The sequence below is a fragment of the Mus caroli genome, chromosome 13 (genome assembly GCF_900094665.2).
Source record: "Mus caroli chromosome 13, CAROLI_EIJ_v1.1, whole genome shotgun sequence".
Taxonomy (NCBI): Eukaryota; Metazoa; Chordata; class Mammalia; order Rodentia; family Muridae; genus Mus; species Mus caroli.
In genome coordinates this window covers 58,864,791-58,880,209 of record NC_034582.1, presented here as the reverse complement: position 1 = coordinate 58,880,209, position 15,419 = coordinate 58,864,791, and the positions used below count along the sequence as shown (strand labels likewise).

The 15,419-nt window shown below is 45.2% G+C and overlaps 1 protein-coding gene across 3 annotated transcripts in view; it reads left to right on the top strand.

Moving 5' to 3' along the window:
• The window catches only part of Ptch1 (patched 1), a 64,961-nt gene that overhangs the window by 17,031 nt on the left and 32,511 nt on the right, over nucleotides 1-15,419 (top strand). For all 3 annotated transcript variants that reach the window (XM_029468245.1, XM_029468244.1, XM_029468246.1), the window contains exons 3-8: nucleotides 8,533-8,722; nucleotides 11,405-11,474; nucleotides 11,588-11,679; nucleotides 13,047-13,245; nucleotides 13,562-13,683; nucleotides 14,459-14,606. In XM_029468245.1, coding sequence (XP_029324105.1) covers nucleotides 8,533-8,722; nucleotides 11,405-11,474; nucleotides 11,588-11,679; nucleotides 13,047-13,245; nucleotides 13,562-13,683; nucleotides 14,459-14,606 — 821 coding nt within the window. The remainder of the gene's footprint in view (nucleotides 1-8,532; nucleotides 8,723-11,404; nucleotides 11,475-11,587; nucleotides 11,680-13,046; nucleotides 13,246-13,561; nucleotides 13,684-14,458; nucleotides 14,607-15,419) is intronic.

The window sequence follows — 15,419 nt, the reverse complement described above, 5'->3', positions numbered from 1 at the left end:
GCAGCCCTTGGCTAGCTGACCACTGAGCACAGTGGTTCTGCTTGAGTTAGGGGCTGCACAATCAAGATTTAGAAGTCTAAAACCCAGATAAATTAACACCTTGAAAGGCAACTAACAGCCACCTGTTGATGCCATATAGAAGCAACTTGCCTCTTGAGCAGGAGGTTGGAGATGTGGCTCAGTAGTTCAGTACTTGCTAGCATTCCCAAAGCTATGAGTTCAAGTCTCACCAGTGTTCTAAAAAAAAAAAAAAGTTGAGTATGGGGGTTGGTTGGGAATGAGTAGAAAGAAAGCTATGTCCTCCAAGAAGCATCTTTAAGTTGTGGACATCATTTTTGCCATCTGCTCTTAAATTGAAAGGTGAGAGGAAGCTAGGCCAAGGGAGGCCAGTTCTCTTCCGGACCTCCTACAGTGTCAGAGAAAGCCTGCTGGGTTGGTTCATCTTGGTTTAAGCTCAAGATTTATCACAAGGCTGCTGTGATGTAGCAATGGGAGGTGGCTTAAGATACCTTGTCAGATGCATGGCTTACCAGTCTGCTGTGCTTTCTAGAGGGAAGTCAGGATACTGCAAAAGGCCAAGAGGGGAGGTAACCGGGCACCTCCAGCCCCTGTCCACTAAGGTGTGTTTTTACAGTGTGGCCGACAGTTAAAGATTGGAAGGTCTAGAGAGACCTCAGAACTTGTCCTCAGCAGTCCTCAGAAGAACCAGACTCCCGGTTAAGGGGGGTTAAAAAAAAAAAAAAAAAAAAAAGGAACATGTTTTGTGAGTTAGGAGGAAATCGGATTTTGGCGATTGTTAAAATAACTGCTCTAATATTTTCCTGATTTAAGAAATCCATCCGTAGCATGCTCGGGAAGTGCTCCTTTAAGAAATGGTAATAGTAAAAACAGGAAATTTGAGATTACAGAAAATAGAGGCTTCTTGACTCCCTGCCTTTCCCTCCCCCATCAGACCTCNCCCCCCCCCCTAGTCTTCCCCACCCCCACCTCTCCCTCCCACACTCCTCAGTTTCTTTTCTCCTTTAGTGGGAAACAAGAAACCTTCACAGAATAGAGGTAAACATCCCGCATGCCTCCTTTTAAATACTCTAAGGAAGAAAATGCCAAAATACTTGCTGCCTACGAGGTTATTTCATCTCACCTGCTTCTTGGTGTGTTCTTGAAACAGTATTAAGTTAAAAAGATGTCAAGTGTGCTTCATCATTTTTAATCTATATGTGGTCCAGGGAAAAGCATGTCTGATACCTTGTTCAATTGCAACCCTCACTTGCCAATTCGAGAGGCTCTGAATTAGGAGTAAATATCTGTTAGTTGCTCTCTCTCTAGAGATTTGGGGGATAGGATGACCCCTTTTTTTTCCTTCTTTTTTTTTCTTCTTCTTTTTTTTAAATAGGCTACAGTTTCACATGGGCTCCCCAAAGAAATCTCTCTCCCTTTTTGTTCCCCATACCAATTGATTTATCATTTTGCTTGCAAGCAGATCCAGAATGTTAGGGCAAGAACACACTCACTTTTTTCTCGTAACTTTTTTGTTGCGGGCCGAAACCAGTTGACTTGAATAAATTTTTCTGAGCCCTGAATGTAGCCAGCAACGTGGAAAAATCTTGCCATTCAGGGCCGTCTGAATGTACATTTCAGCCACACAGTAAGCTGCATTGGTAAGCACTGGACTGCTAAATACAACCATTTTTCGCAGCAGCGAGTTAGACAGGTGATTAGCATAATTAGCACGGAGCAGCTATACATATGGTAATGTTGAGTGTGTAAGTGCCAGCTGCGGAGTAAAATTTATGTCAGGGGTCGGCAGGGCTGTGCGAAAGTATTGTGTCCCAGCTGCAGGTCAGGGCCGCCAAAGCTTACCTCCTTTTCTGTCCTTGGTGAATACGCCAAACAGAAGAGAAAGACAGAAATATAACAGATAGTGCTTTGATGGAACAGCTCGGTTCTGTGCGAGAGGGACGGTCCTGTAACATTGCACACGCACGCACATGCTTGCACACACTAGCAGACATCCCATGATACTGAGTTCTCCACAAATGATATTTACCTCAAGCAGGTCTTCATAAGTGGCTATGGACACAGGTTTAGGTGGGGAGATAGACCAGCGGTCGTTTCCTGGAAGAATTTTAGGTGCTGAGCTCAGCTATAAAAGGAGCTACAAGTTGTGATTTTGTGCTTGTTTCTTCATTCCCTGCTCTACCTTCTTACCCACATTGTTTTCCTTCACCTTAAATGTGGGGAGAATTCCCTGCAGGTTGGGGTACTGCTTTCATCTTTAGGAAAAGAGGACTGCCTTAAACTTTTGAGCTTTGACCAAAGGACAAGTTTTCATTGGTGGGACTCTGCCCAAACTTGTCTGGTTAGAGGGAAAGGTGTGTGTGTGTGTATGTATGTGTATACCCTCCTGTGGGCAGTATAGCATTTCCTTTTCTATCTGTAATCACTGTTAGACCCACTAAATTTTTCATTGACAAAATAGAAAAAAAAAACCCAAAAAAAACAAACAGGTTCCTTGTTTGAAAGGACAGCCTTGAACCGGCTCACACTTTGAAATCTGTTGGGGAGTGCAGTGGGGTGTTTATACATTACCCACTCAAAGCATTTTTTTCCTCTGTTCTCCCCTCCCACACTTTTTTGGTTGGTGGCTGAAAGCAGTGGTAGTGTTGACAGAATATAGTTCACACACCACGCTGACCCGGTGATGAAACTTCCTCCTGGCACCAGGGGGTCCTTATGTCCTGGCCCCTAATCCAGCTAATCCTGACGGCAACAAAATCATGAAAGTGGCCCCCAGTGCTGCATGTGTCCCTGCACGGATGCACAGGGATGCACAGGGAAGGCCAGTGTGGGGATTCCCAGAGGCCAGGGAGTTTGCCTGCTCATGGGAAAGTGGCTAGATAGGGGCTTTCAGAGGCCTGGCTGACACACACGATGCCAGCATCACTAAGAAGGGACTTGGAGTTGGTGTCATGCCACAGCCATGGCTAGCCAGCAAATACTCGGGGGTTTGTTGCTTTCTGTTTTTATTTCATTGAGACAGAGTCTCATGCAGCTGAGGGTGGCTTTGAACTTCCTACTCACAGGAGCCACCAGGCTTATGGTTGTGTATGCTAGGTAGTCACAAGCCCCTTTTTATTATTTACTTAGGTGTTTTGTTTTGTTTTGAGACAAGTGTCACACTGTGTGCCTTGAGTGACCTGGAACTTGCTTTGTAGACCCAGGCTAGCCTTATACTTTCAGAGATTTGCCTGCCTCTGCCTCCCAAGTGCCGGTGTTTAAAGGCATGTGCCACCGTGCCAGGCAGCCCTTTTTATTTTTTTAAAATTAAGCCCTCAGACCTTAATGTAATTACTTGTGTTGGTTTCTGGTTCTACTGCCTGGAGCAGTTGGACCTCCTTCCTTAGCGTCTGCTTTTCTACAGAATGATCAGACTTGATTTGTAGTGCATTCAGGTGAGGTGGTGGTCTTCCTAGCTTGGGGCACTTCAGAGACTGGTAAGCATGCAGTAAGGAAAACAGGATGTATCTGGCTGGGCCATTTAGGAAGTCTGGAAAACACTGTAGTTTGGTTTGGGTGAGATCGCATGTTGGGTGTCCATGAAGAAGGGGCCACCAACAGCCGTAGGACTGTCTTGGGAGCTGCTGTGGGCTGCAGGCCTGGTGGCAGAGCACTGGGCTGACCTGATTGCATCCGACAGGGCCAGTGGGTTGGTCTCAGGGAGAACCATTCAGAGGAAGCAGCCCTGGTGAGGCTGGTAACAGATGGCACTGCAAGCTGCCGGTCTGTGGCGTGGGGGCAGGGCGGGGCATGGATGCCTGCCCAGTGCTCCGGTGGGTGCCTGCACATTCACGACCTGCCTTCAGCTCTCCAAGCTGTGGGTGAGTGAGTGAGTGGATATCTTTTGCTTCCAGTGTGGTTTTGTGTGGTCATCCTTTCCGGAGTGGGGGCCAGTACACTTTCATCTGTCTGGTTCTAGCATTTTTCATAAGCTCAAGATGAGAAGGAAATAAAGGGTTCCAGCCTTTTCGGTGGCATCGCCTCCCCCATAAGAGAGTGGATGGAGAGAGGGACTAGCCCTCACCCAGACTTTTCAGCCGCTTTCCTACCGAAGCTACTACTGATTCTTTTGTTTTCTTCTCCCAATTTAGACATGAATCAGTGCCAAAAGCTCTGCAGTTCTTCATTTTAGCGTATGCATCTTTTGGCCCTCTCGGTAACTAGTCACATCACTGAAAGAAGGACCTGAAGCAACTAAAGAGGGGAAGGAGAAAAAAAAAAAATCTCTGTTTGAGACTGCTAGATAATTCACAGGATTAATCGAATGTGAATGTGCCCTCGTGTGCACAGACCCCCTCTTTCCTAATTGGACTCTGAGTGGGTACTTTCAGGCTGAAAGGGTCATTTGTTTTGACTGACTGACTTTTTGGGGCTTTGTGGGGAATTAATATCTTGTACAGATGACTGCCTGTTCCCAGGGCTCTGTACTGAGGCTGTTCATTCATTGATTTGTGCAATAGCACTCTGAGTGTGTGCCATGCTCCTGGTTTGCCTCTGCCTTTTAGTCATGAAGATAAGTGGATAGGAGATGGGTCTCCCTTAAAGACATGGAATTCATGAGGAAAATACACCACCTTGTTTTAGACCTTCAGACCATCTTTCTGTAGCTCACGGGAAGCTTTCACCGAAAGCTTTCATTGTGACATCTTTTTCTTTCTTTTTTTTTTTAAAGATTTATTTATTGATTATATGTAAGTACACTGTAGCTGTCTTCAGACACTCCAGAAGAGGGAGTCAGATCACGTTACGGATGGTTGTGAACCACCATGTGGTTGCTGGGATTTGAACTCCGGACCTTCGGAAGAGCAGTCGGGTGCTCTTACCCACTGAGCCATCTCACCAGCCCCGTGACATCTTTTTCTTAGGCTGTGTGAGAGGCAGTGGCCGTCCAGCAGGGGACGTCATGGGGAGGCATCTCATGTCCAGAGTAGACTGGAAGAGCACCCCTCCAGAGGGTATGGCTTGATCGAATGCTCCACCCCAGGCTTCCCTTTGGAAAACCATGGTGGCTGGTTTGAGGAGCCAAGGATAGAGGAGCCTGACTGAGAAATTCATTGCAGAAGCAATGCTTGTACTCTTTCAAAGTACTGGTGTCAGCTTTAAATTTGTGGGGAATGAGATGGAGAACTTAAAAGAAAGAAAACTTAGGACCCTCTGGGGGGCCAGAAGGAAAAGAGAGCCATGGCCCCATGGGGCTCCATTAAAGGGTGCAGCTTCTTTCCTGACAACAAAACACTGACGGTAACATTACTGCCTTTTAAGTGAGATGGAAGCTATTTATCTACATTCCCAAAGCTTAAGCCATGGGTTTAGTACACCCTGGAATATGGAATTTGATACTTCCTGCCACCTCTGAGGTGTACACACTCCCTGCGTGAGAAGGCTGGCAGGGTAGTTGGATCAGACCAGCACTGCCTCTTATATCCTCATCAAGGCCTCCCCAAATCTCCCTCCTCCAAGGGCAGTGCTGGAAATAGGTCTGCTGCTTCGATGCTTAGTGCCTGTGTGATACACCTGCTCCATAACTGACGGAGGAACAATCAGAGAGTCTCCCTGATTTCACTCAGTTTGACTGAGCTCTGCAAGTTGCTGCCTCCTGCATCAGAACAATAGCCCCAGCTCTACAAAGTCACTAAATACCGATTTTTCTTTGCCCTTCACCACCTTATGTTCCCTCAGGACACTTGGTTTTCTTATCATTGCCTGTTCATGTCACTGGCCCTATAGCCCTCTTAGAGTGGAACAGTAGAAAGGGAAGAATGCCTAGTCCTGTCCACCAGGAATTTCTGCTCATAGCACTCACCACATGCCATACACCATATGCACCCAGAGATAGATGTTGCCTTGGTGACTTGAGTTGTTTAAACAACTGTGGTTAACATGAAATGAACAGCAGCTAACTGTTCTGAAGTTAGCCAGTCATTTTGGCAAAAAAAAACCAACCAACCAACCAACCAACAACAACAACAACTGGCTCAATTAATGCAAAGTGAAATGTTAGAAGTATCATCAAGGATCCCAGGTAGAGCTCAGCATACATTCTTGCAAGAGTTGTTCCACTTTATCAGTAGTGGTTGTGGTCTTGCATGGCTGGTACTGATTGTCACATCAATAAAATTGGTAACTGAAAGAGGGCCCATCAAGTTAAAAGAGCAGAGTAAACCCAGTGCCCAGCACTCACACATAGACTAGCTCACAACCACCTGTAACTCCAGCTCCAGGTCAGTCCTCTCTGAGTGCCCATACTCATATATATGTATAGCCCACAGGCACACCAATACCCGTGATTGGGAATAATAAATCTTTCAAAGGGAGACTCACAAATATTTGCCACTAGAGCAAAGAGAACAAAAACATGAACCCTTCAAGAAAACATGGATGTCAAGTTGCTTTTAAAACGCATTGGTTTTAACATACACCATAGGGTGGTAATAGAGCCCAAGAGTTACATGTTCCCTAGTTTGAGAATCCTTTCTGAATCCCCTATGATGGGAATTTAGTTGGAGAGAGAGTACACTGATGACCTCAGCCGTGTGACGGATGCCATGTTCTGGGTTTCTTGGTTTTTCTGAGCATTCATATTGGGTGCTGTAAATAGTGATAGACTTTTCTGCTCTAGTCTCTGGGGTCAGGGGTAGAACTTGGTCAAACTGTCTTGATTTGCATGGCTAGATCCTTGCTGTAAGAGCAGTTGTATGTTAGGGAAGGAGGGACTCCATTGCTTGATTTTTATTTTAAATTGTTGTTGTTGTTGTTGTTGTATACCACTTGGTCTGAGGTCACCCGGGTTTTAATTTTAAAAGCAAACATATGCACAGTGTGCTGGACAGGATCTAAGTCACAGAAAGCGAGGGACTGCACGGGCTTGAGGTGCAGTAACATCACCAGGAAGAATGAGAAGTTGAGCAGTGTGGGGTGGTGGTCCCTCCTGTGTGGCCTTGTACTTCTTCAGCAGGGACCTGAATAGACATTGACTGCTTAGCTTCCGGGTGCCTCTACACCCACAGATGTCAAGTTCAGTTGGCTAGTTTGGCTGGAAGTCTGTATTCTGACTCTGGCTGTCTGGGTAGTAGAGAGGGGTGCACCCTCTGTTCCAGATTGTTTCCCAGAGTTTCCCCGGTGCGGAGGCTGGAACTTGGGACTTGGTGATTGCCAGGCTGGTACTGAGCCACACACCCCCCAGTCCTGCTTTTCCATAACTTGACATTGGTGAAGCCCTTAGCCATTCCCCTTAGCATTCGTCAAGCTGTCTGCACACTTGGAATACTTTTCATGAACCCTTTGCTGCCCCCCCCCCCCAGCCTCACCTCAGAGCTCCGTGGTGGCCTTGGCGGCTCTGTGAGATCTACACATAGGGTCCTGCCAGCTCGAGATTCTGCACTAGTTTTCCTAATGAGGGCATTGTTTGCTTTTTAGCCTGCCCCCTTGTTTATAAAATATGCCAAGAGAACCAAACACCCCACTGTTCTCAGTACTTACTTACTTTCCCAAACCAAATGTTTATGTCCTTGAATACTAAACTTGAAGAAAAAGGATTCCTCCTCGTGGGAAAGTGACAATCACTGAGTTCTTTCCCAGCTACAGCCCGAGGCCTGCTTCTCAGAAACTCCGAGCTTATCAGTGACTTTGGGAACTATTCAGACCATGGACGGCAGATCCTCTGTCCTCCGTCTTCCCAGGAAGCCTCTCAGAACAGGCAGGGGTGGCATTCTGAGCACGGTGTGCTCCCAGAATTCAGTGTACATAAGTACGCAGAAAGGAGAGCCAGAGTAAAAACAGTTTTAAAACACTGTCAACTGGACCTGGATACCAGCATGCCTAGCTTTAGCCAACTTGTAGTAGATTCAGGTTGGTCTCGGTAGGTAGCGTACCTCCTTGGCCTCAGTAGCAGGTCCAACGTCACCTAGGAGCTTGCAGACACAGGTTGCATTCCAAGTGACTCAGAACCTGACACCTGTGCTTTCTGGATGCTGACCAAGTGATTCTGATGGAACCAGGTTCCAGGGGCTGACTGCAACAGCCTTGGAGTTCCCCTGGCCCTTCTGACTTGAATCACAGTTTTTATCTGCCCACGGGTTGTGTTCTGAACACAATGACCATCTTCCTGTGGTTTTTTTCCCCCAGAGGAGTGACTTTTCCGTGTTACCTTTGCTAGACTACTTAAAACCGTAAGTTGAAGCCATCATGAAAGGTGTGCTGCAGCCCACGTTGTTTATGCAAGGAAGAGACTAACATGGTATTTTGGTCTGGTCTGCAGGGAAAAGGTGTATGGAGTTTCCACAGTCCTTTCCCCCTTAGACACATGCTGTCAGTCAGACTGTATCTGGTAGATTTGGGTGTGTGGCAGTTTACACTTAACCATTTGCAAAGCCATCGCTGCTACTAACTCAAGTTTCGTTGCTAGTTTGTTCCAAGTGAGACAACACGAGTTTGAGGTGAGTTCTGTTCTGATCGATACCTATCTGTGTTTGTCAGTTGGTGGACGAGTGAGTCGAGAATTAAATTATACCCGCCAGAAGATAGGAGAAGAGGCTATGTTTAATCCTCAACTCATGATACAGACTCCAAAAGAAGAAGGCGCTAATGTTCTGACCACAGAGGCTCTCCTGCAACACCTGGACTCAGCACTCCAGGCCAGTCGTGTGCACGTCTACATGTATAACAGGTAAGGCCCTGTGTCACCTGCACAGGTACAGCAGGTAGGCCCCTTGTTTCCATAAATAATGTTGCCTTTGGATTACTGGATTAGTTCCAGCAGTTTTCTGTTAACCTTTAGAAACCAAGGTTTCACAGATAATAATCCCCAGTGCTACCACTGAACATTTCCCCATCTTGATTTGTTTTATAGAGTTCAATAGTGAAATAGATAGTACACATTGAATATTCCTTATCCAAGGCTCTTGGGACCCGGAAGTGTCTCAAACATTTAAAATTTTATTTTAAGAGTATTTCCATGTAGGTAATAATATATTGGGGGCAAGATTAAAGACTGAAGACAGGATTGACATATGTCTCAGTATTTTAATATTTATTTTTGTGTGTAAAATGGAGTTTCATGGTATAGAATGTCCTACTTGTGGTACCACGTTGGTGTCAAAAAGTTTCAGATTCTCGCTCTTTTCAGATGTTGAGCTTTCAGATTGGAGATGTGCTCAAACTTTTTTTTTTTTTAATGTGTATGAATATTTGCCTGCATGTGTGTCTGTGTGCCACACGTGGGCAGTCTGGAACTGGAGTTAAGAGAGGGTGAGTGGCCATGTGGGTTGAGAACCAAACCCAGGTCACCTGCAAGAATGACAAGTCCTCTTAACCTCTGAGCCTTCTCTCCTGCCGCTATAATGTATTTTGAATGAGTATCTTGGTGTGGTCCACAAGTGAATATGATTCTATTGCGGGACTTCTTACCTGGGCTATATCTCATTTGCTTAAGTTTTTTCCCCCTAAATTGAATATAATGTTAACTTGGTAAATTATCTCTTACTGAACCTTTCTTTGGAGCAGTTACGTTTTGTGTAGCCTCAGTCAACAATGGGTAGGGCCAAGAGGGGGATGACAGGGACGATGAAGAGAAGAATTCAATTGGTCGCAAAGCAAATGGAGGGGTGAGCATTGAGTCTCTCTGGGATGTCTGAGTGAGGTAGATTCATAATAAGAGAGTTTTAAAACAAAATTAACATCTCTTTTTTTTTCTTAATACATCCATACTGTCTAGTACTTTAAAATAGGAGCCAAACATATACCTGGCCCATTGTTGAGTAGGGCAAGGTCAGATATTTGTAGAAAAAGGGATTGGGAAATAGTGTTCAGTGTAGAGTAACTGTCTGGTCTAGATGGGAAAGTTTGCTGTCAGAGGCCCTGTGGAGAACCTGGTCTCCCAGGGTTATTCCACACTCATATGCTAAGACCTGCCTATTCTGAAGCACTTGTCCGCTCTATGCTTCAGGACAAGATTTAAGGCTCTGTGAAGTAAACTAAGGTGGACTCAGAGTTATACATAGGCGAGAACCCTTGTGCAGTGAGCACTGGCGTATTTTAGGTGAAAAAATATGAAAACGAGAATAAATGGAGTGTTTGTCCAAGGTCAAAGATCAAGCCGGGTTTCAAATGCTGTTTTCTGGATCCATGCCCGATGAACAATCAGTGGGTATCTTTCTCAAACAAATGCAGAGATTCAGCTGCTCAGGTGGCACTGAAGACCCACTTATATTGGGGTGTGTGTATGTGTGTGTGTGTGCACATGCGAGACACATAGAGCACTTACCTGATCGGTGGGTTGATAAGTGTTGGAGGGGGAGAGATAGGTGGATGAATGAATGAATGATACCAGGGAGAGAAATACAGTCAGCACAGGTAGAAACAGACAAAGCCAGGCATGAACAGGGCCCACCCTTCATACACCAGGTACCAGGTAAGACTGGAGCCAGGGCTCTACATAAGGGTTGTTTTCACCAGCATTAGGCAAAGAAAACTTCTGATTAGCAGGAAGGTAGAGGTTTGAAAGGGCACTAATAGAAAGATGGAAAAGTCCTAGAAGAAAGTATAGGGAAGAAGATGCAAAGTATCAAAAATGCCCTTGGGAGAAGACAGGTCTCCCTGAGGAGACCAATAAAATATAACTGGTGGAGGTAGGGGGTAGTTTTTATTTTCATTCCTTCGATTTCTTTCCAAATATCCTTTTATTTTTGAGTAAAGTGTCTTTCCCTAAACACGTTGAGAAAGCCATGGGTTTGCAGAACACTCTCTGAGAGAGATACTAAAACCAAATTAATTTGTGGTCCATGCATTTAATGTCCTGTCTACTAGACAGGGATTCCTGTCTACCTGGTGGAGGTTGTTTATAACAGTAAGAGCAGGAAAGTTTGTTTCGAATATGACCAAAAATAACATAAGCTGGTAAAAAAGAGAAAAAGACAAGCCAGTACTACTCTCCCACCTGAGTCTATCCCAGCACACGCCGTACTAGCTCAAGCTCCGCCTATTTTGAATTTGTGATAATTCCACTGGATTGCTGCAGGTTGTTTAATGTGTGTGGAAAAGCAGATTAATGGTGTAAACAAGATTATTGGTAGAACACTTAAGGAAACAAGACTTCAAGTACTTCGGTAGCATTCATTTACATAAACACCCCACATCTTAATTACGATCCAGTGTTATCTATTCATTAAAGCGGGGCTTGCCGGCTTTCTCCTTGGCAAAAGCTCTGCTGGTTTTGACAGATGCTTCAGCGTGATCGAAATTACAGCCTTTTGCTAAGTCCCGTTGTTCCTGTTTTAAGCTCATTTCCTTGCAGTAAGAAGCATTTTTGTTTTAGTTTTTTTTAATTTCTCTTCACTTTCCATCCCAATAGGCAATGGAAGTTGGAACATTTGTGCTACAAATCAGGGGAACTTATCACGGAGACAGGTTACATGGATCAGGTACATGATTTTCTTGTTTGCAGAGAGGGGAAAGTGTTCAGAATTTCTGGAAACCACCCAAGCGAGCAGCGAGTGTGAGCCTAAAGCACCCCTATTGTTTTTTGCTTTGACAGATAATAGAATACCTTTACCCTTGCTTAATCATTACACCTTTGGACTGCTTCTGGGAAGGGGCAAAGCTACAGTCCGGGACAGCATACCTCCTGTAAGTGCACCCTCAGCGTCCAGCCGCCAGGCTCAGTGACAGTTTCCGGTGTGGCTTATCATTGTTTATTCTGTTTCAGTTTTGGACAACTGAAATAAAAACATTGAAATTCCATGCGCATTTTTTTGAGTGAATGGTGGGGGGGGGAGGGGATTTCAGCAGAATGTTTTTTTTTTCCTCTTTTCAGAAACAGTTCTGTAGGCATCATTAGATTTCATTCACTTTTACCAACCTATTTATATGCAAATAAAATGCAAATCATTGCACAGTCTGTACAATTTTTTAAAAACTCTTTATAAAATGCTCGTAGTTATGCAGACCAGCACTCAGACATTGAAGAAGATAATTTATTACTGGGTTCTTGTCACAAGGAAATACTTCAGCTAAGGTTCAAGATATTCCTGCAGAGAAAAATATGGACTCTACTTTGGATCATGGTAATGATGTTTAAGCGGGGAAATGCGCTGTCTATAAAGACCATGATAAGGGATGCTTCGTAGCTCAGCAGTTAGGAATTGCATACACCACACCATTTAAAGAACGATGGTTACTCGGTGTAGACTTTCTTCAGCTAATTATGCGAGAGTTAGTGCTTGGGTTATTGTTTCCGTCCTGACCCGCACATATATGCAAAAGCAATTTGCAGTGGCCATCCCCTGACCTTCAGTGTACAGTTTTAGATGGGAAATAAGGGGTTTTGTGTTTTCTGGTTGGGAGACTCTGAATAATGACTTCAGCCTGGTTAAGCAGCTACAGTACGGTTTGAACCACATAACAGGCAGCCAAAAGCCTTTCTGGTCTGTCAACAGCACAGTTTCCAAAGTGAGTGGGGGGTTGGGAGTGGCTGTGATAGTGGTAATGGTAGAGTCCCCGGGGGGCTTGCCCACCCCACTGCCAACCTGTGAGAGGGACCTCGTAAGAATGATTGTTAAAGGTAACAGATAAAATACTTGGATTGGTCACATTTAAAAAGCGGTTTTTAAGCAGGCAGGTGCTAACAATAATACTGTGATCCATTCTTTTGGTTTTTCACTTTGGATCTTGCTGTTCTGCTCAGAAGAACCCATCCCTCCCACCACCAGCTAATTTTTTTTTAAAGGTATCAAATACTATATTAGGGGATTAAGATTGTCTGTTGGTTCCATTAATTTGCAAGCCCTGCTTGCCATCCTCAGCCATGGATTCTTTTCCTGACTTAAGTTTGCCAGTGGCTTTACTGGGAAAGAACTTTTATATTTTCTCCTTTCCTTTATACTCAGACCCCAGAGTTTTGCTTTAATAAGCCTGTGTTGCGCAAATGCAGCCATGTGCCCTCCTGCCTGTCTGAGCCACATTTTTCATGGCCTCACCTCTAATTTCTTTCGCAGAGGTAAGCCTCCTTTACGGTGGACAAACTTTGACCCCTTGGAATTCCTAGAAGAGTTAAAGAAAATAAACTACCAAGTGGACAGCTGGGAGGAAATGCTGAATAAAGCCGAAGTTGGCCATGGGTACATGGACCGGCCTTGCCTCAACCCAGCCGACCCAGATTGCCCTGCCACAGCCCCTAACAAAAATTCAACCAAAGTGAGTTTCCAGAGAGCTGGGGGGTCGGGGGGGGGGGAAGAGGGGGGAAGCCTTTTCTGTTTTCACTTGCAGTTCTCTCTATGATTTTCATCCTGAAGATTTCGTTTGGTGGTGACTTTTGTTCCTTTTTAATTTGGTGTATGGAACTAAGGTTGTTCACAGAGCTGAGTTTTGCTGTAAGATTTAGCATAGCCCTCATTAGTCTTGCTATTAATGTTTTCTCTGAAACAAACAAGCCCTTAACGCACTGGATCTTAACAAGGCATGTGACCTGCCTACTAATTCCCATAATTATGCGACTGTCTTTTCATTACAGCCTCTTGATGTGGCCCTTGTTTTGAATGGTGGATGTCAAGGTTTATCCAGGAAGTATATGCATTGGCAGGAGGAGTTGATTGTGGGTGGTACCGTCAAGAATGCCACTGGAAAACTTGTCAGGTAATCCAGCAGAGTACCCCCCACTCTAGCCTGTGCCCCGTTTCTTGTACACAGGCCTTTGGACTCATGTAAATCTTAGCTAGCTGTCCAGTTCATTGAACCTTGGGGAGCAGTAGCATACCAGACCAGCTTGCAAAGAGATCTCGTGGGCAAGGTTTTTCTAGAATGGGTTTGTAGTTTTCATCAGAGCGGTAGCTATTGATGTCGAGGTTTTGGAAGGTCTGCCCTTACATAGACTAATGGGATAAGAAAATCTAGTATTAGTGTACGACGAGTTGAGGGGTAGGAGCTGATCTGTGTCACTCACCTGTTAAGAGTCAAAGACCAGGAACAGCAGGCAAGGCAAGAGTTGGCCTCTGTGCAGCCAGGATTCCAGTCAGTCAAGTGTCAGGTGTTTCGTCTGAGGTTTCTCCCTCGGGACACTGTCTCTGGGATTTCTGCACAGAGAGAGTGTGTGGCTGAACCCAGTGTATCTGGTCAAGCTATCTACTCCCCTCTCCTTCCTGTTTCATGGAATAGGAACTGAGAAAGGAAATTGCTTATTAATTTAATTTTGGGGTCTATCTGTAAAAGGTTTGTAAGGTTACACCTTTAATATGGTACATCAATCTATTAAATACAATAGCCATCCTGGTCTTGTTTGAATGAAAACATGTGCACACAGAGGAGGCAAGAAGTCTGAGGGGGAACTGGGGATACTTGCTTGGGACTTCACATTGCACACACTGCTTGGCTGCAGTGCTGACCTTCCTTCTGTCCATTCACCTTGACACAGCGCTCACGCCCTGCAAACCATGTTCCAGTTAATGACTCCCAAGCAAATGTATGAACACTTCAGGGGCTACGACTATGTCTCTCACATCAACTGGAATGAAGACAGGGCAGCCGCCATCCTGGAAGCCTGGCAGAGGACTTACGTGGAGGTGAGCCCCTGCCTAGAAATCAGGACAACTTGTAACTAAGTCCAGTCTTCCTGTCCTATTGAAACATTGTTTCCCGTTAGGTTTAGTGGGATTTTTGTTTGTTGTTTAGTCTTAATTGTGCAGCCCAAGCAGTCTCATAATTGCTGTCCTCCTGCCTCAGCCTCCTGATTGCTGGGATTACACCACTGAACTCAGCCTCCATCTTTTCAATACAGATTTTAATTCTAAGCACTGCATGAAATGCAAGCTTGATTTTCTTTATCCAGCAATTGGAAGTTTTGGGAGTGGTGTCTGAAGAGACACTCCTTCTTAGTTGGGGTTCCCTGAAACATGCCTAGTAACTATTGTAGACCTCAGAGCCCAAGCATAACAGTGCAAAAGGGGGAGGGGGAAACCCACACTGGGTGAACAAGAAAAGGTGTCTGGAAAACATTAGCAAAACAGAATCTATTCACAGCTGCAGGCCCCTTGGTCAGGTCATGTGACAGAAGGCTAGCCTTTGTTTCCCCAAGCAGTGACCTCTATGGAGCTGCCTGTGACCTTTTGAAAGTGGCCAGCAAATGAAGTGGGGGGGGGAGGTGGAATTTATAAGAATGAGTTGTTTTGGATTAAGGGAACAATCATCTGGCTGTGGAGCAAGGAGTACCTTAGAGTTACAAAGTAAAACACTCTGGGTGACCACAGACCGCCTGCCCTCCCTTGAGCACAGCAGCCCTCACTGTCAAAAGCAGGTTTCTCTTCCCTCAACCTCTGTCCACTTGAGTTACGTGGGACCTCGTGTTGATGTATCAGCAAACTGTTCGAGGCACATGG